The sequence below is a fragment of the Plasmopara halstedii genome (assembly GCF_900000015.1).
Source record: "Plasmopara halstedii genome assembly, contig: Scaffold_555, whole genome shotgun sequence".
Lineage (NCBI taxonomy): Eukaryota > Oomycota > Peronosporomycetes > Peronosporales > Peronosporaceae > Plasmopara > Plasmopara halstedii.
In genome coordinates, this window is record NW_020187475.1 from 1,960,176 (window position 1) to 1,978,189 (window position 18,014).

Genomic DNA, 18,014 nt, shown 5'->3' on the forward strand with positions numbered 1-18,014 from the left:
CGAAGCGTCCTGCTCTCTCGGAGTTGATGATAGTTACTATCTGTATGATAAGTTTTCAAACTGTTGCGGCTAGCCCCGAGAATAGAGCGCCACCCTGCTAAATTTCGCGCACAAAAAGTGTATCGGGATTTGTACCGTGTATTGTTGTGCTAACACTAGTACAACAAGCGAGATGAGTGGTTTTGTTACCAATCGCCCCGAGAGGCAGAGGTGCAACGATTGGAGGCTGTCCATAGGGCGGCTCTCGCGAGCTCGTCTCCACTTCGGTCCTAGACCCTCGTGTGGAGTACGACAAAGCTTTGTCTTAAAGACAGCAAAAACCTGCTTGTGTAGAAAGGTATTTAGCATTCAATAACACAAGGTTCCCGAGCCCAAAGCTTTCAATATTTCTTTCATCTGTATATTCTTTCTCTTGGCTATTTCATCGAGGAGTCCCAAGCATGATCTGTGTAGATCACAAACGGCTTTGAGCCAAGCAGGTACATCCTGAACTTGACAAGTGCACTTCCTTTCTCTTCTCTACTTCATTGCAAGTAATTCTTTGTCATGGACTAGGTTGCTCTTCCCCGCGGCCTTAACCTGGCGAGATTCGATCGCGACCACCCGATTTCGCCTTTCGGCGTTTGCTTGCGCCAGTGCACAGCCGATGGCAATCCCGAAGCTTCACAGACGACGATTGGAGTCTGGCAACGCCAGTATTGGTTCATAAAAGGAACTGTCTTTTTTCCTGTCCCAACACCATTCCGCATCCTTCCCAAAGGAGATCCAACAATGACCGTGCCATTTCTGCATGATTCTTGCTATATTTGTGCAAGTAGCTGGTGAGGCCAAATCATTTGCGCAATTTCTTTTGGTTCTATGGAGCCAGCTAGTCAACAATGGCTTTGCCCTTAGCAGGATCCGATCTCACGCCACGGTTCTCAATAAAGCACCCTGAAAGGAGCGGATTTCCTGCGCGCCGAAGATGCACTTATCGACAGTGGTATACAGCTTATTCGTGCGCATGCACTCGAACATCGCTCTCAAATGGACGATGTGATTTACATCATCTGTCCTCCCGTGCCCCGCACGACTGTAGACGAAAATGTCGTCGAAGTATTTATGTGCATACGCCCGGTGGGGCCTGAACATTGTGTCACAAGACGATAAATGCTGCTGGTGCATTTGACAGCCCTTGGTATATCACCAGCCACTCCCAGAGAATCCCGCTCAGAGTACTCACCGCTGTCATCGAATTACGACTCGCTCTCATGAGCAATCGCTAGTACCCATCGAACACGTCGAGTGCACTGTCCTTTGTACAGGCAACTATATTGGTTTGGAGAACATCCTTCCTAGAAATCGGCGTCTGTGCCGAATGGTAACTGCGTTTAGCTTATTGTAAGCATGAACGATACGCCGCTTGCCGTTCGGCGTCCGGACACAAAACGTGGGTGTCGGATGGGGAGACTTGCTTTCACGATTCATTCCTGCGTTGTGCTTCGCGCGGAAAAATGCGTCAATGACGTCACACTGCTCATCGAGAAGGGACATTGTCCGTGTTACGTAGTATCTGGTTCTCGGAACCAGGTCAATCTCATGACGCACACCTCGGTCCAGGGATAGGACCGAAAGCGGGTCTTTGAGGACGACCTCTTAAGACTCCTTCACCAAAGGATAGTACGGATCCGAGGGATCCTTCAAGATCGAAGATCCACTTTGTCAGTTCAGCACCCTCCTAGTATTCTCCAGGACGGCTTCGTCCAGAAGCGACGGCGGGTTAATCTCCTCGTTCTGTCGTATAATGACTACTTCTGCTTAGTAGCCTACCTTCAAGGCACCACCTTTTTTTAAAAGACATCTCGTCCAGTTCAAGTAGAGCATCTACCGCGGGAATAGCCTTGAGGGTGATGTCATCGTCTTCCTTTCCCGTCATATCGTTGACAAGGGTATATAGCTGTAGGCTGTAGTCTACGGCACAGCGTCGCATGGCCTCTCCACAAAAGTTGTACATCTCGGCGAGACCATTGGGGACACGCTTTCAGTTCGTCCAGTGTTAGCCCCACTCCTGCTCCACCGAAGCCTTAATGTTATGAAAACATCCAACGAATAGCTGCTAGCTCCGCAGTCTTCGTCCAGTGGATAACGTGCCACTCCACGTGCATCACTAGGGTCTTGCCCAAGATGCCTCGGGCCTCTCGTCCGACCATGCCACTTTTGGCATACAGCAACTGCGTTGTAACGTGAGCAGTACTCAGTGGATTTCACACCATCTTGTGCGATTCGCCCTTCCTACATGGGTACGTGTAGCCACGTCACGGTTTTCGACTCCTTTACAAATTTAAGTAAGTGGGGGGGGGGGGTTGTTGCGCCGCCGCACCGGCTGCTGATCCTGGAAAATGTCAACCTGGACTTGGTGTAGCACAGCAGTGCACTGTATGCAAGATGTGCAAGTGGATCACAGCAAAGACTAATCAAAGAGATCCTAAGAGACAGAAGTGTCGGGCGGGGTATTGGTATAGTTGGTTGGTCCTTATCCAAGGCAAAACGCGCAAATCAGGAACCTCTTTAATTTCCTTTTATTTAATCAATGTGACATCATCGGCGAAAGTGGAAGCAAGATTTTTTTTAGAGCTCCGACGAGTACCGTGACGACAGGTTGGTCAGTTGCGGTGAAAGGCTGATAAAAGTTATCGTGGTTACAAAAAGAGCGGCATAAAATCACATGCTTGCGCGGGGTTCTCGAAAGCAAATCATGATATGAGCGATCAATACCTAGACGATAACTGGCAACGTCGGTATTTGTGGAGTAGTTTTCGGATTTGTGTAGCGATTTTGCTATTCTTGAAACGTTGGTTCACAATACGAATGGATTATAAAAAAGAACGATATTACATAGATGGAAGAGTATTTATACAGCGAGGTGAAATAGTGATATCAGGTTTACATTTATATTTCTGGTGGGATTGAAAGGCTCTACGATTGGTCATTGTTGTCAGAAATCATTTTTCTATTTGCGGACGTGAGACCGACGAGAGACATTGCGGTACATAAAGCGAATAACTATACTCTCGATTTCTAGTGTCGCCGGAACGAAATTGCGTTAGTATATAACATCAGAGCTTGTTTCTTCAACTCGCAAATTACAGTCGGCTCTATATTCAAATGGAATGCTCGAGAAGCGCGGCCCTATGCCGCTGTGGCTCCATCTCTACCGAGTTTAAACCTACAGAGCCCGACACAAGGCCGATTTTTGCCGCACTGTAAATACATCAGAGAAACACTCTGAAGGCCGCGGCTGGCGCTTCCCCCGAGCTTAGCTCAATGCTAACAACAAAATTAGTATTACTTCGCACGATTTCCTTATAACTACTACAGCTTTGTGCTCGCTTCCAAACGTTTATTCTTTGTAGCAGAGATGTGCTCAAGACTCACCAAAGTTCTGCTATAAGAAAAGTGCGTGACACTCAATGTTTTTACTTTCGAGTCGATCAATGACTTGTGGTATCAAATCAAACTACACCAAGGAAGAGATCGTATCTGGTCTGGGATCAAGCGTATTTTCACGCAATCAAATCATCTTCTACAGGAAGGTACAAAATAACCTTGCACTCGTCAACGAGCGTCTCCTTCGCAATACACACATATGGTTTCCGCATTTGATTTCTACGAACCCTACTTGTAATGCTTACTATTTTTCAAATGTCGCCCGCCTGTCGCCCGCCGCCAATGATTGCAAATTGCATTTATATCTATCAGTATTTCTTACGGATTCACTCTGCAAGGGATGTTGATGCTGACAGCCTCCGATTCTGCACTGTGCAAATTACCTCTCTTAGATGTTGCTTCTTTTGGGACAAAACTCTGTTGACCTCTGCTTTCACAAGACACATGATTGCCCAAGTTTTTGCTGGGCAAACTATTGGCGTTCGGTATTTTTCACGAGGATTTGCTGATGGAGGAGAACGTAAAATACAATTGTTTGGTACTACAACTGATATCACGTCCGCGAGTGTCATGGACCTGCTAAGCGTCAATGGTTAAGATTGTTCCCCCTCAGCTTGGCCGAGGTCGGGGCGCTCATAAAGAATCCAGCACCCGCGTCCCAACTGATCTTTTTTGCTTGGAAGCTGTGTTTCGCATTCAATGACACTCACTTAGCTTCCTCGAAAGAGGCTGAGTAAACGCAGAGGCGTTGGCGTACGATACTTACCCTTTAAATTTAGGAGGTCGGCCGCCATCCTGGTCATTATAGCTCTAATCCCCTGTGCATAGTCCGCTAATTTCCACTTTCCTTGATAGGCAGTCAAAATACAAGAATTTCGGTAGTACTCGGTAAGTGATGATAGCACATATATCTCAAAATTCCAGGATGAAAATGCTCCCGCTCACAACCACTTTTCCTATGCAAGGCCTCGTCGCTTGATTGCTGACGCGACGTGCTGTTCCTCAGGTACCAGCAGAGCTGAAATCATAGCCATATCAACCTCTCGTATCTGGATAAAGGCGAAACTTCTTCCGGCATATTTCATCAAAGGGCTTGACGCTTACCAGAAGCGATCTCACACTATTAGAGCTATTTGAATTTCCAAAAACCTCAGTGTATTAACATTTGAATGCTGCTATGATTGCAGCGAGTACTTGGAGCGCCAGTAGTGCTATCCTCTCGGCACCTTTGAAACGAAAGTTTATTAAGGGCACAGAAAAGTGATCATATTAACTGTTCCGCCATCACACAGAGACAATCGCGTTTACACTCGGTCGTTTGATTGACAACAAGTACTACCAAGTGCAACGGGATCGTAGCGCACCTCGTACAGAGGAAGTTTGACTTTACGAGGTTTCATAAGCCAACAAAAACCATTCTCTTCGGGCACCCCTCAGGTACCGAACTAAGAGCCTCGCAAGGAATTTGTGACGCTGAGATAGTTTCAAGAGTAGCATATATGTGATTACTGCTAGCCACCGATTTGACATAAATCTGCTTCACTATATCATCCAAACTATATAACGCATTGCGTGAAGCTTTCCGCTCGAGTGCCCCGCAAACCTCACCTTCTGGAGTACCGTTACCCCAATGACACTAATCATAGTACTTTACCACGGTTATTCTGTGTATCAGATGATAGTTACTTGAAGCTAACTTCTGGCACTTTGGCGCTAAAGGGTCCTCCTTGCGAAATTATCGCATACGAGTATCAACAGAAGTCATGCGAGTGTACCGAATCTTTTATCGTCTCGAGCTGCCGCTTATTCGCGGTTTGTATTATCGAATCTGCGATGCAATTTGCTGATCAGGACGAACTAATTTCTTTGGCACTCTTCTATCCTTGTATACAATAGTTTCGTAGATCCAGTATCTCGTATCTGGGTGACGTTTATTAAAGGCCTAATGATTCGCAGAGTGCGATTCACAACTCATTCAAGAAGCAGTTGGTTGCAACTATTTCGATAAAGTTTAGATTATATCCAAACAAGTACACGAAGAACGACAAGTTTGCTAGACCTTTCGTTGTTTTTTTGCGGAAAAAGATTCAATCTGAGCAGAAAGCGGTGAGTATTCTTTCATTCATCCAAGTTCATACTTGGTTATCCAAAGAACAAGGAATACACTAAAATATTTAATTTATACGGCAAATGCTGCCGTGTGAGTCGAATAAAATTTATCGATACAGTGTGCAGCGAAGTGGATAATCTTCAGATATCTGCTCCATGTGATGTATCTTGCGCTTTGTGTTATCCCACATAGAGCGCGTGAGCGGTACATTGCGGCCGGACACGGTCGTGGACAATGCGCGTTGACTGTTGATATCCTTGGGAATTTTAACCGGAGGAATGACTCGCTTCTTCATGTAGCTCATGCTAAAACGCTTAAGTTTAGCATTGTGTGTGCGTATTATCTTTTCTTTTAATTGCTGGGCCTCCTTTGGCAGCTCATCTGTGGGCGCATTAAAGTGACGGTGCCAACGCAGACTGTGGTGTTTGCCAAAAGGTGAACCCGTGCGAGGTTTCGTCGCTTTATCATGAACGTATGACTGGCTAAATTGGGGCTGTACTCCCATTATTCTTTGAACAAGACGTTTGGTGTTTGCTGAGGTGCTGGAAGGTTTGAAAATGTCATTATCAAGTGAGTGGGTTTCGACTGCCACGACTGGATCCATAAAACTTGATTGATTGGAGTCCGCTGTTGCCACACTACACAGCCGGACCTGAGTGACGTCGACTGTCGCAGTTGATCGCTGTATCAAGTTCAAGCGCAGTGTTATCCGTTGCTGGTCTTTGTAATACCACTGTGGAGAATATTTGTATAGTTGCTATTTCTAGACATGTTTATCAAGATATTATACTCCCAGTATAACAGAGCAGTACCTGAGCCGCGAAGGATGGCTTTTTGTTATGTAAGGCTCAGATGAGCTTAGCTGGACGCATGTTGCATGACACCTTAGTTCTATGATGGCATAGAAGCTCAAAGTTTCCACTCGCCTCATCGAGTAACTTTCGACTGTCACATTCAGCATCAAGATTTGTGGGCAGAAAAATCATATCGTGATTGAACTTTGCAATTGTCACGCTGTATAATTTTTAATTCAAGAAGAGGAAGAGTTGGAGCCATTAGAATAAATCCAGTGAGAAATCTATTGTAATCACTTGACATGCGCAGTTTCGAAGAAGTTTGGAATCTCAACGTTATAAAGACCCTGAGACAGTCGATGCGTACAATCTTGACGTTTTCGGCTCTGCAACGTGCGTATGATATCGTCCCATCTGACGTATCCATACCATACCATACGACATGGCTATTTACTTTATATCGTTGTCTTTTCGCGTGTTTAAGGTACGCTAGATAAAGAGCCTAAGTGCAGAAGTTCCCATTATAAAGGAGACGGAGCAATATTACGTTTGTTGAGTTCCTTATGTCATTTCTATTCATCATTCCGCCCGCGAGATCCCGATCAAAGACTTACCTTTTCGCATACTAACCGCGTAAGAGACATCAGCAATTGTTGGAGCATTATAGTTGCGATATCATTGGATTGGTCTTTTGCTCATCATGTAATGAATTTGAATGCTGGGAATTTATCTTCTTCGAGCTTTAAGTATCCGAAAACCGCCGCATTGATGATCACGATTCATCTCTAGTATTTATCTTACCCGACTGGAATGAGAGTGCACTCATTCATCAGCCACATAAGAAGCAATAAATTCATCGGTTTGGTTACACAATTTAACGCTAAATCACACTGTTAACGAGTTTCTTAATAACGCATATGAACGCAATAGTATTATTAAATAATCAATATATACTAAACGTTAGTATGATTTTTTCTATTACAGCACAGATCAATAGCTCGGAGTTCTTCTCGCAATGCGACTAATCGAGTTTTTAATTCCTCCGCTTTATCTGATTCAACGATCGTCCCATCGTGCAATCTTCCATACTTTAATACCAATTGAGCACTTTCCGCTTGAATGTCTAAACAGAGCTGCTTCCGACGCTCTTGCAGTTCATCTACACTCATGTGATCAAACTCTGATGATACTGCAGTGGGTTCTTCTTTTTTGATAGAATCATTCCTTTTCAACAAATCGCTTGAAGCTTGACGAAAGTTTCTTGCCACTGGTGATTTTACTGGCGATTGCATCATTGGATATTTCGCTTCATTCACCTCACAACGAAAGCGCGCAAAAGCTTGTAGGAAGGATGCACTGTTCAGCTCTGCGCTACTTATACTCGAACTGTTAAGAAAGCTCAGTAAACTTTCAGTCTCTTGTTCTTTCTCTTCTTCATCAAATTCATCCATTGACGGTTCATCAAAGTTGAATCTTCGAGTAATGACTGGAGTAGAGTATGCCTCTTCGCCGAAACGGACCTGTTTTGATGGCGACGTATTGGATTTATGATCGCTACCGGTGGTTGGAGTAGTGATACTACTACCTGTTGTAGGTGTCCTGTGAATATCTTCTTCAATCGTGAAATAATTCTCTTGATGTGTTACCAGCGTAGTTGCAGTAGGTGATAAACCAGTTGCACCAACAGCATTTGTCTCTGAATCAGGCGAAGTCTCATGAACAAATGAGGAAGGTGCAAGCGTCTCTGCTGTAGTCGCTCTAGAAACTCCAAAGTTCGACATTCTAACATGAATGTTTTTATCTTGATGCGGCGTCGAATTCAAAGAAGAATCCGAGTATACACTTGAGCTAAAGGAATCATTGTCTTGGCTTTCTTGAGGTATACTATGCTCATTATGACAATGATGACATTGTCTTTCGTCCCTTATGGCTCTTTTTTTCTTTTGTGTCGTTGTTTCTTTTTGCAATAACTGGTCACGGATCTGCACGGACTTTTCCAGTTTCAGCATCGTCTCTGCAAATTTAAGTTGGAGCGAGAAGACATCATTCAGTGTGTCTGGTGAGTTTCGATAGCGTGGATAAGTATCAAGTACTGACGTGATTGCAGCGCTCGAGTTATGCATGGAAGCTACGGGTTGATACGATACGTTATTTGTACTAGTCGTCACTTGACGTCGGTGTGAAGAAGACAATGGTTCCAGTGTCACGACTCCACCAATCGAGTATTGATTCTCATCAGTCTTACATCCAATAGATCCACGACTTTGGCTTTGTCTCGAGTCGAGGTCTTGCCTTTCTAGAACATTGCTAGCAACACCTTCTGTGTCTTTCTCACTCTGTCCTAAGATCTCAACACGTTGATGTTGTAACGCTCTACTCGCCGTCTCCCACGCTACTTGTTCGCTTTGTAAATCATGTTCTTGTCCCTTTAATTTTTCGTTTTCTATTTCAAATTTTAATTGCCGTTCTAACTCTTTTCGTCGTTGTGAAGCGGCTGCAACTTCTTGTATTAATTGGCGGCGATTCCAGCGCGTTGGACGACGCCGCGAGTGCCGCATTTCACCATCTTGTCGAGATATTGAACGATGAAAAGTTCGAGTCTCATCAAAGCTTACGAGGTCTACTCCTAGACGCGCTAGCGTGCTCTGTAACTCTGTCTTGAGCGCTTGAAGCTCCACAGTATATGATGGCTGCATTGCTTGAAATTTGAATTAATTTAATAGTAATATGAACGCGGGAAGACAAGAAATTGAAGGAGTACTACTTGAAAGTTTAGAGATTAAATGTTACACAGCGTTGAAATTAATATATGTTGTCTTTATCAAGTTTAAAGGTGCTACACGATTGTAGGGAACGTCTAGCTCTCCGTTGAGACGCTCGTTTCGAGTAAGCTTTTAGCAGCTGAAAACTGCACACTTCGTCACTTTGATTCGAACTTGCAATTATAATCGTGGATAAAATGGCTTGATACCAAATTGAACGACTGTCATGAGTCCAGCACCAATAGCACCTGCCAAAATCATGGTCTTCGGACCAGCTGTTGACTTGTAAAATACTCCTGTGGCTGCAGATGCTAAGATTGGTGTCACTTGATCAAATTTTACAATATTCTCAATCTCTGCCGAGTCCGCAACATATTCAAATGCTTTATAAATCATTGCTAGACGAAATCAGTTCATATACAAACATCAGCATAGAGACGAATGCTTCATACATATCAACTATACCTAGACATCCAAGCGCATTTCCAGCCTTTGATCCACGTGTAGCAGCTCCATTCATAATCGAATTCATCCGGATTTTGAATTTCGTGCTAGGCGAACGCGTGAAACCTCTCACCGCTCCATAAGCGCCACCACCAATGATACCTGAGAAATACGCAGTACCACACGATCCACTCATTTGCTCCATGAAAGGACGACCGGCTTTATCATAATCCAAATAGTCGGCATCATCATCATATGTAGACACACCAAAGACTGGCGCAATGGCACCAATATCGATACTTCCAGATGGAATTGTCGGAAGAACAGGCCATTCAAGGCCATTTGTTGACGATGAGTCAAAACCTGAGCCAGAGGTAGAAGAGTTCGAGTCTTGCCATCGATCGTCTGTGTTCCAACTACTGTTACTCATACTTCTGTCGTTCTAAGTAACTAAGGAGATGACAAAGAATGAATATGAATGGTCAATTAGACTCGTGTAGTGTACATAAAATTGATAGATAAAAACTGCCTTTTTGCATTAAACTGTCCATTAGACGCGCTGGCTACTTCTTACCAAATCTAAATTTTAAATTCAAATAGTATCGTGTCAGCAAGTTAGCCAAAAAATGATCAACTATGACAATACAACACTTACGAGGATTGATCAGTGTCGTGAAGAATGTTCAGCAGCAAAGAATCGGAATTCAGGTAAACTTTGTTGGCCGAGCGTGAAATGACAGTCGCAATTTCCTTGGCAGCATCAAGACGACGTAGCTGGACAAAAGCCGGATTCTTCTTGATTGCTTCACCCACAAGCTCAGCTGATTTTGCAACACCAAGAGCACGAATGACTGTGCTCTTCTTTTCCTGAATAGCGCGCTCGACAATAAAACGAGCACGCTCAGCATCTTGCTGTGCCACTTGCTTAGCTTCAATAGCAGCTGTATACTCGGAACCAAACGTCAAGTGAATAATCGAAACATCTTCCAGCATGATAGCAAAGCGATCAGCACGACGTTTCTACATGAGCACAAAGGATTGTTAACAGTGCAATAACTTTTGTCATATTTATAAATACTACGTACCAGGTTCTCAATAATAAGTCGTGATACATGGTCACGCTGAAAAATGAGCTCAGCAGCCGTAAATTGAGCCACCACTTGCTTAGCTACTTCATTCACAATGGATGGCAAGACCTTGTCATCAAAATCTAATACAAAACGTGCATTAACGACCTAATTTTTTGCGCTTCATCTTGTGTGTGCCATTATACGAACCCGTGCCAAGATTTTGATACAACCACTGTAAACGTGCACGATCCGGCTTGGACAAGACACGGATCGAGATGTTAATCATCTGCAAATCCTTTGTACCCGTAAGCGATGCATAAGTACGCGGACGAGTACGCACATCCATAATCAATGGACGTTGCAGCCATGGAATGACAAAGTGCGTGCCTTGTTCAATAACTTGATGACCCACACCATCAATACGACTGTAAACCACAGCACGATGTCCAGGTGGTACATTGTAAATAGAGAGATACGCTCCATAGACTGCAGCCCCCGTAAAAACTGCAACTTTAGCTAAAGCAGTTGCTGGTCCCTTACTACCAGGTGGCATCTTAATGTTCTTCATATTTTCCATCGCAGCCTTCCCCTTCTCCATCTTGATTTCGTGATACAAAAATCCAAACTTTAATGATTTCCCAGCCACTCACGTTTTTATTCTACTTGAGAGGTTCCCCAATTGACAAATATTCCTAAAATTATCTTAATTGTATTTTATCTCGTACCTTTATTTAAGTGGCTAAAATTCATATCGTATTCCGATTGGCTTAACTATATTGGTGGTTGGCTGATTCAGGAGAAAGACTCGACGTCTCCACTCCCATCGCATTCACCTGAAAAAGAAGTCACGAAAAATGCCAAAGATCTCGCGTCATCGTAATTATCGTAAGACGTACCGTACGCCATCACGTGCGTTTGAAAAAGAACGTTTGGACCAAGAACTCAAATTGCTTGGAGAGTACGGACTTCGTTGTAAGCGTGAGATTTGGCGAGTTCAATACGCTTTGTCCAAGCTACGAAAGGCTGCGCGTGAACTTTTGACGCTTGACCCGAAAGATCCCAAGCGTCTTTTTGAAGGATCAGCGCTTTTACGTCGTTTAAAACGCTTTGGAATGCTTGCTGAAGATGAGAATGAACTGGATTTTGTTTTGCGTCTTAATGTGCAAAAGCTTTTGGAACGTCGTCTGCAGACAAAAGTTTTTAAGCAGAATCTTGCCAAGTCCATTCATCATGCTCGTGTCTTGATTAAGCAACGTCACATTCGTGTGGGCAAACAGCTTGTAGACGTTCCTTCGTTCCTTGTGCGTATGGACTCGGAGAAGCACATTGACTTTGCTGTCACGTCTCCTTACGGCCAAGGACGTCCTGGTCGTGTCGCTCGTCGTCGTGCTGCTCAACGTGCTGCTGCAGGTGGCGAAGAGGATGAAGAATAATTTGGGAGAGCTTATTAGGGTGAGACTTTTTCAAGGTTTTTGACATGGAAGCTGACGCTATGGAGAAGAAAAGAGAGTGTTTTTTTCTCTGGATTCTGACTCTCGGATGACTTGGTTAAATAAAATTTGGGAACTTGTCACTGGGTTTAATACACAGAGACGACAAAAGTTGTGGTCGCTAGCGTCACTATTTCCATGACGTTTGAATATGCAGGTCTTGATGTATTATCTTTTTATAGACACATGTATTTGTCCTCTTGTACTACTTAGTTACGTTTGATATATTCAGTATCATGTCCTTCGCTCTCTCAAGTTGATCTTGAGTTACTCCACGAGGTACTACTTCTGATATTGGTTGAGTCATGTGACTAGATTCCGCATATTCTCGAGTACTGTGATCACATACAAAACATCCTAATGAACGTCTGAGATTTCGAGTTTCAACGCTCTTCCACATGCGCATCTTGTCTTCTAAACATGGTAAATGGTAGCAATGGCCACACTCAAACACACATGCATGAATTGTTTCCATTCCTCGTGTTGATCCACGTAAGAGTTCAGTACAAATGGCACACTTTTGTTTCATTTCAACGCGTCGTCCCCGTTTGTGAGCAATAACTTGACGATGTAATAATTCAATCCGATCATTATCGAATACTTTACGCGATCCAATACATAATTGTTGCTGGAAATAAAGACGTTAAAATTACTATCAAAATCATACACTTATCTGTATACCTGTATCCGGTAGTTAGAAATAATTGCCATGAGTTTCTCCTTAAGGTTAACAATCTCCATATCGTCTGGAATCTATAAAAATCAGTACATATCAATCAAAAATGTCATAAGTATACACGACAATATATTGCTTTCGTACCTTGCGAATCAGCTTAATGGGATCGATCTTGTGTTGAGCAGCAAATGTCAATAACTTTTCGACATTCTCTTTACTTGTGAGACTTATATCAATGAGATAATCCCAAAGACTCTCGTCATGATCCAAAACAAATTGAATCGCTTCATTTATATCTCCACGTTGTGTCAAAATGAGATCAAGCGCTTTCTTGTGCTGTCCCATTCGTCCTAAGATATAAATCATTGTATCCCAAAGTGGAGGATCGTGATCACTGCAATAATTATAAGCCTGTATATGTATGTAATACATAAACGATTAGATATGGAGAAGTTACAATATATTGTACAATTGAACGCACCTTTTCTAATGGTACAAAATTACTCGTTTGAAGAAATTTCAAGACCAACTCTGGAGCATATTGCGCATATAAAGCCACTTGTTTCTCATGTAATGATGCGTACATTTCATTATTGTACTCATCATATCGATGAAGCACAAGTTCGTGTAGATACATATGTAGCATTTCTGGTTCAGTTTCGAGCTGCATGACAATATCTCCAATCTTTAATTGTTCTGTTTGATTCACAAGCATTCGAACAGCCAATTCTTTGTCAATTCGCATGAGATTAACAACTTTTGTTGTCACAAGAGGCCATAAATGATGTTCTGCAATCAATTTGAATGCAAAGTCTTTGTTCGTACAAAATTCGCCTTGACTCAAGTAAATTCGTAATGCATGTTCGTATTGTTCTGTAGCTGTGTACAATTCAGCCAATGCTTCCATCAAATACATAGTCTCCACACTCACACGTTCAGCATGAGCTTCAGCTATTCGACGACGCCGTACGACTGTCTCTAATTGATTAATCCACTTTTGAGCATCGTATAAAGGTTCAAAGACGTGCAATGTCTCAATATACTCCGGTGCAATTGCAGATTCATTTGTAGTGTTTTGTACTCCGGTATCTTGTCGCCTTGGCTTAGGCCACTTTCGAATGAGTTCGAGGAGTTGACCGGGATCTGAATCTAAAAAGTGTTTTAATACCATTTCATACTGCTCTTGAGGTAGGCGTGGACTTGCAGTTGGTATGTATCGAGCAATTGTACTTAATTGTCCACGCTGTGCGTACAAATACACGTATTTCTCCCATAGTTTTGCATATTCTTCACCATCGAGAAAAAGTCGAGAGATCTCTTCTGCACCTTTCGAAAAGAGATTTTGACGTAGTAAATCGCTGAGATACATTTCAATCACATCCACCAGAGCAACGCGTCGTAAAGCACGAGGATCATGAAGTGCTATTTCAAGAGCTCGACTGTATTCCTTACGTGCCAGTGCCCATTGCACACGATCATCAACGTCGCGTAAACGACAAATGACAACATCTTTAGGGGTACAAACATACGCTAGCTGACCGTACCCTGCGTCATAGATTGATGATTCATCAAGTGAGTCTAACTCAAATGCTGGGGGACGAGCGTAACGAAGTGTTGGCATCATATAATCGGACGCACGGAGACGTTGGTATCCTTTTAAGTTTAATAAATCGGCACTCACTTGCTTCCCATCTAGTCGTACAACATGAACTTCAGGATATGGCATTTCTCCATTCTCTCCTTCTCCATCAATTCGTGCCGACTTTCCATTTGAGTTTGCAAGTCCAGAAGACGATCCCGAACCTGGTGGTCGAAATGCCAACACTGATACAATAGAAGCCCCACCCCATGGACTTAAACCTGCTACAAAGAAGTCAAACGTGAGTAAAGCAACAACTTCTGCTGTAATACCACTCGACTGATGTTCAATAGTATCTATTGCCATCGTAGAAGTTGGAGACGATTCAACACTTTGCCCTCTTTTAAACGTTACAACACGCAATGTATGTGCCCATGCTACAAGCAAAATGTCTGTATTTTGCCACTCCAAATGACATTTACAAAGCTCCATAGGTGGACAACTTGATGGTCGTTCGATAAATGTCACTCGCTGATCTTGTTCCGAGTCATATACTTTCACGCCCCAATCGTTTGCCCACGCTACTAATCCATCTTTCCATCGAATTAATTGAACAGGACCTTCACCTTCGTGAATCGTACTCTCTTTATCAATAATCCATCCTTTTTTATTCATCACGACTTGACCACTAATACCACCACAAGCAAAACACTTTTCGCGTTTCATAGCATACCGATCTTCCAATTCCACAGCGTAAATTGCACTAAAGTAATTGTAAATGTTCACTTCACCTCCAGTATTTGAGATGTCATCTTGTCGTACAATAATATTGTGTGTATTGCGATCATGTTTGTGACCAATAAGTTCAGTATTATTGGATGATTGAGATAGTGGAAAGAGTGTGTATACTGCCACAGTGCCATCATCCGAACAAGAAGCAATAAACTATAAAAACAATATAGTAGTTAAGATGATCACATCAATATAGTATAAAGTATACAAAAATAGTACTTGGCCTGTTTCGTCGATGCAAATGTGATTGACTTTTTTGTAATGTTGGTGCAGACGACGAATAAATCGGCCGTTGAGCTCCAGAAGGAGCACATTACCTCCGTAAGTTCCAGCACATACAAAATTTACGTGAAGTGCAATACAACTGAGAGAATCATCTTTAAAGATAGCAAGGAAATGGCCACCCACGCGCTCATACTTGAGCAGTGGCTCTGATGGCGTCTGTGGCTCCTGAAGTGCAGAATGTGATTAGATTGTAATATCGTTTTTATACAATGCTGTGGTTCCTATTAAAGTGAAAAAATATTATTAAGTTGGATGAATGACATGCTTACCTTGGTGTCCTGATCGTCACTTTCGGGTAAGGTTAGCGACATGATAGCAATTGATCTCGATGCAAATCTACATCAAAGACGACAGTAAAATCAGCCTTATTGGGAGTTTCTGTTTTAGCCAATCATTGAGTAGAATATGGTCTAATTATCATCCGTAATTTATTAGAGGTCCTGAAGTCTGTCATATAAGTCTCAAATTATGAGGTTTTTCTGATCCATACCTACTCGAGTATGCTTTCCTTTAAGTAATCACGCTCATTAAACTTCTTATGATTATAGCTGTCGTGAAATATATGCAAATAGATTTTGAATCATTTCGTTTAAAGGTGAAGCCTTTGGTTGCTCTTACTTCGCTAAAGATGAGGCGCACCTAATGTCAGAGAAATGGGAGCTGATCATTGGTGAAGGGCAAATCTCGCAAATTAATGAGCAGCTAGGGCTTAAAGCAATTGCTTATATAATCAGTGATTTGAAGCTGATGCAAATTGTCAAGGAATCAAGATCGAGGGATATTTTGTCGGAGTAACGATTATCAATAAATTTGCGTTAATGTGTTACGGCATCCAGCACATGTTTTTGTCTGCAGGCATGTGGGATAAAGATGATGAACATGGACTGTTGCTCGAGGAAAAGACTGTGTATGGATACCGCTGAGTCTGAAAGAAATCTACGATGGACTACTTCGAGAATTCTGCGCGCTGGTGAAACCTTCAGCCTTCATGATCTCGTTATCGAGGTATCCGCTATTAAGGTGCAACAGATGAAACCAAAATGTAAAAGGGTTACGCTGTTGTTCTTTGATTTGAAAGACTGGGTATAGATAGTACTATCAACTATGACCGTTGCGAATGAACGTGTTTTAGTGCAGTGTTGAAGCACAGTGACGTAGTACTTGTTACGAGGTCGATAAACCTGGTAGCTTTTATTGTCTTTTCCAAGACTTATTTCTGAAAGGACTGTACGATTCGCGAGGACGAAAAATGACATGTTCACCTATGATACCATGGGTTTACAAGAAACGAACAATAAACGCCTGTCATCAGTTGGTCCCGAAGGGGTAGCACAACTAGCAGTTACGCAGTTGCCGCTCGCCTGAAACATCAAAATGCGCAAGTGAATACCCTCCAGAGTATCTTTCAGACGTCGATAGAAAAAAATTCGGCCTATTCCATAGCTCTATATAGCATCGCTGTTGTTAAGTGTCAAACATTTCAAGGCAAAGAAAGAGAAGCTCCTTCTCTGGACACGCGAGGTCGAAATGACCATGAACTTGATCCTACACAAAGCACACTTTATCGCGCTAGCAATACCAAAGCTGGCGAGGCGTGCGCATGAACGAACGCCAACGTGCGGTCTCTCGATATACGAGAAATGCTCAACACAGGAGGCATATAGCGAAGGATGTAGCGAGTCTTTGCACCGACCTACCATGCTTGTCGCTTGCAGTTATGCTCTGATCTATCGGTAAGGTAAGCAAAACAAATCGAAGAATCACAGGAGCTATCAGGTATGTCCGCGAAGTAATTTTCAAAATCGGAAACAGTTACTCGATTTTAGAGGGTATCTGTATCGTTGTGGTTGGTCACAATACCTTAAGCACACATGGTGTGGCTACACTTAAACAAGTAGTCAGTACGTGGCAGGTGTAATACATTTTTACGGTATAGGATAGGCGGCTTTGCCGCAAATAAAATTGAGAGCTGGTAATCCTCTTGGAGTAAGCGGATCGCGATCCGCTACACTCGTACTGGTTCTAAGTATAGAACGAAGGTCACCGACCTTGATCAAGTTTTCTCTGAGCGAAATAGCTACGGCAGCCCCGCTGCACTTGGTAGCACTTGTAGTCAATCGACACCTGAGTCGTTTAGACTGATCCTCTGTGAGGATGGAACAATTTTCCCCTTTGCGTTAGGGCATGCAGGACGGGCTTAAAAAGCCGATGTCCTTGCTGGGCCCAGAGGGCGTGCATCACTTTGCTGCGCAAGGCCCCGAGGCAATCGGTGCGTGTCTAGATGCGTTTTCAAATTACGAAACGCGCTGCTAGAGCACCAGCAGCAGAAGATGTCTGCTTCATCTGCGTATATGACGCCACCGCCAGTAACGGATGACTTCCCCCGCCCTAAGCCGCTCATGGTGAGCGTTAAGGTCTTTGAGGGGAAGGATGGAGAGAATCTCCTGCTCTGGGTGAGAGAGGTCGAAATGGCCATCGCATCCGCCATGCTAGACCGAGCAACAACGCGTGAGGCTAGTCATCTCAACGCTCGGTGGTCGAGCGCGAGAATGGGCACTGACGTACGGCACTTCGGTCGAAGCTGCG

At 43.3% G+C, this 18,014-nt stretch overlaps 7 protein-coding genes across 7 annotated transcripts in view; 2 read left to right on the plus strand and 5 right to left on the minus strand.

Moving 5' to 3' along the window:
• Positions 1 to 3,681: 3,681 nt before the first annotated feature.
• On the plus strand, positions 3,682 to 4,023 carry PHALS_11916 (uncharacterized protein; the record flags this gene model as incomplete). The annotated part of the gene is made up of 1 exon (XM_024727364.1): positions 3,682 to 4,023. One exon carries the CDS (start codon positions 3,682 to 3,684, stop codon positions 4,021 to 4,023), a length of 342 nt encoding a protein of 113 aa, XP_024577948.1.
• A 1,619-nt stretch (positions 4,024 to 5,642) lies between these two features.
• PHALS_11917 (uncharacterized protein) lies at positions 5,643 to 6,041 on the minus strand (the record flags this gene model as incomplete). The annotated part of the gene is made up of 1 exon (XM_024727365.1): positions 5,643 to 6,041. The coding sequence occupies one exon, from the start codon at positions 6,039 to 6,041 to the stop codon at positions 5,643 to 5,645; it is 399 nt and encodes a 132-aa protein (XP_024577949.1).
• Positions 6,042 to 7,283: 1,242 nt separating this feature from the next.
• PHALS_11918 (uncharacterized protein) lies at positions 7,284 to 9,026 on the minus strand (the record flags this gene model as incomplete). Its single annotated transcript, XM_024727366.1, has 1 exon — positions 7,284 to 9,026. One exon carries the CDS (start codon positions 9,024 to 9,026, stop codon positions 7,284 to 7,286), a length of 1,743 nt encoding a protein of 580 aa, XP_024577950.1.
• A 246-nt stretch (positions 9,027 to 9,272) lies between these two features.
• On the minus strand, positions 9,273 to 9,966 carry PHALS_11919 (mitochondrial protein translocase family; the record flags this gene model as incomplete). Its single annotated transcript, XM_024727367.1, has 2 exons — positions 9,273 to 9,490; positions 9,558 to 9,966. The coding sequence occupies 2 exons, from the start codon at positions 9,964 to 9,966 to the stop codon at positions 9,273 to 9,275; spliced, it is 627 nt and encodes a 208-aa protein (XP_024577951.1).
• Positions 9,967 to 10,099: 133 nt separating this feature from the next.
• On the minus strand, positions 10,100 to 11,204 carry PHALS_11920 (the record flags this gene model as incomplete). The annotated part of the gene is made up of 4 exons (XM_024727368.1): positions 10,100 to 10,115; positions 10,192 to 10,556; positions 10,622 to 10,746; positions 10,814 to 11,204. The coding sequence occupies 4 exons, from the start codon at positions 11,202 to 11,204 to the stop codon at positions 10,100 to 10,102; spliced, it is 897 nt and encodes a 298-aa protein (XP_024577952.1).
• Positions 11,205 to 11,460: 256 nt separating this feature from the next.
• Positions 11,461 to 12,039, plus strand: PHALS_11921 (ribosomal protein s4; the record flags this gene model as incomplete). The annotated part of the gene is made up of 1 exon (XM_024727369.1): positions 11,461 to 12,039. One exon carries the CDS (start codon positions 11,461 to 11,463, stop codon positions 12,037 to 12,039), a length of 579 nt encoding a protein of 192 aa, XP_024577953.1.
• Positions 12,040 to 12,301: 262 nt separating this feature from the next.
• The window catches only part of PHALS_11922 (vacuolar protein sorting-associated protein 41), a gene marked incomplete at both ends in the record, with an annotated part of 6,549 nt that continues 836 nt past the window's right edge, over positions 12,302 to 18,014 (minus strand). The window contains 6 exons of the mRNA XM_024727371.1: positions 12,302 to 12,724; positions 12,778 to 12,849; positions 12,917 to 13,183; positions 13,254 to 15,296; positions 15,363 to 15,593; positions 15,698 to 15,764. Of these exons, the coding sequence (XP_024577954.1) occupies positions 12,302 to 12,724; positions 12,778 to 12,849; positions 12,917 to 13,183; positions 13,254 to 15,296; positions 15,363 to 15,593; positions 15,698 to 15,764 (3,103 nt within the window). The remainder of the gene's footprint in view (positions 12,725 to 12,777; positions 12,850 to 12,916; positions 13,184 to 13,253; positions 15,297 to 15,362; positions 15,594 to 15,697; positions 15,765 to 18,014) is intronic.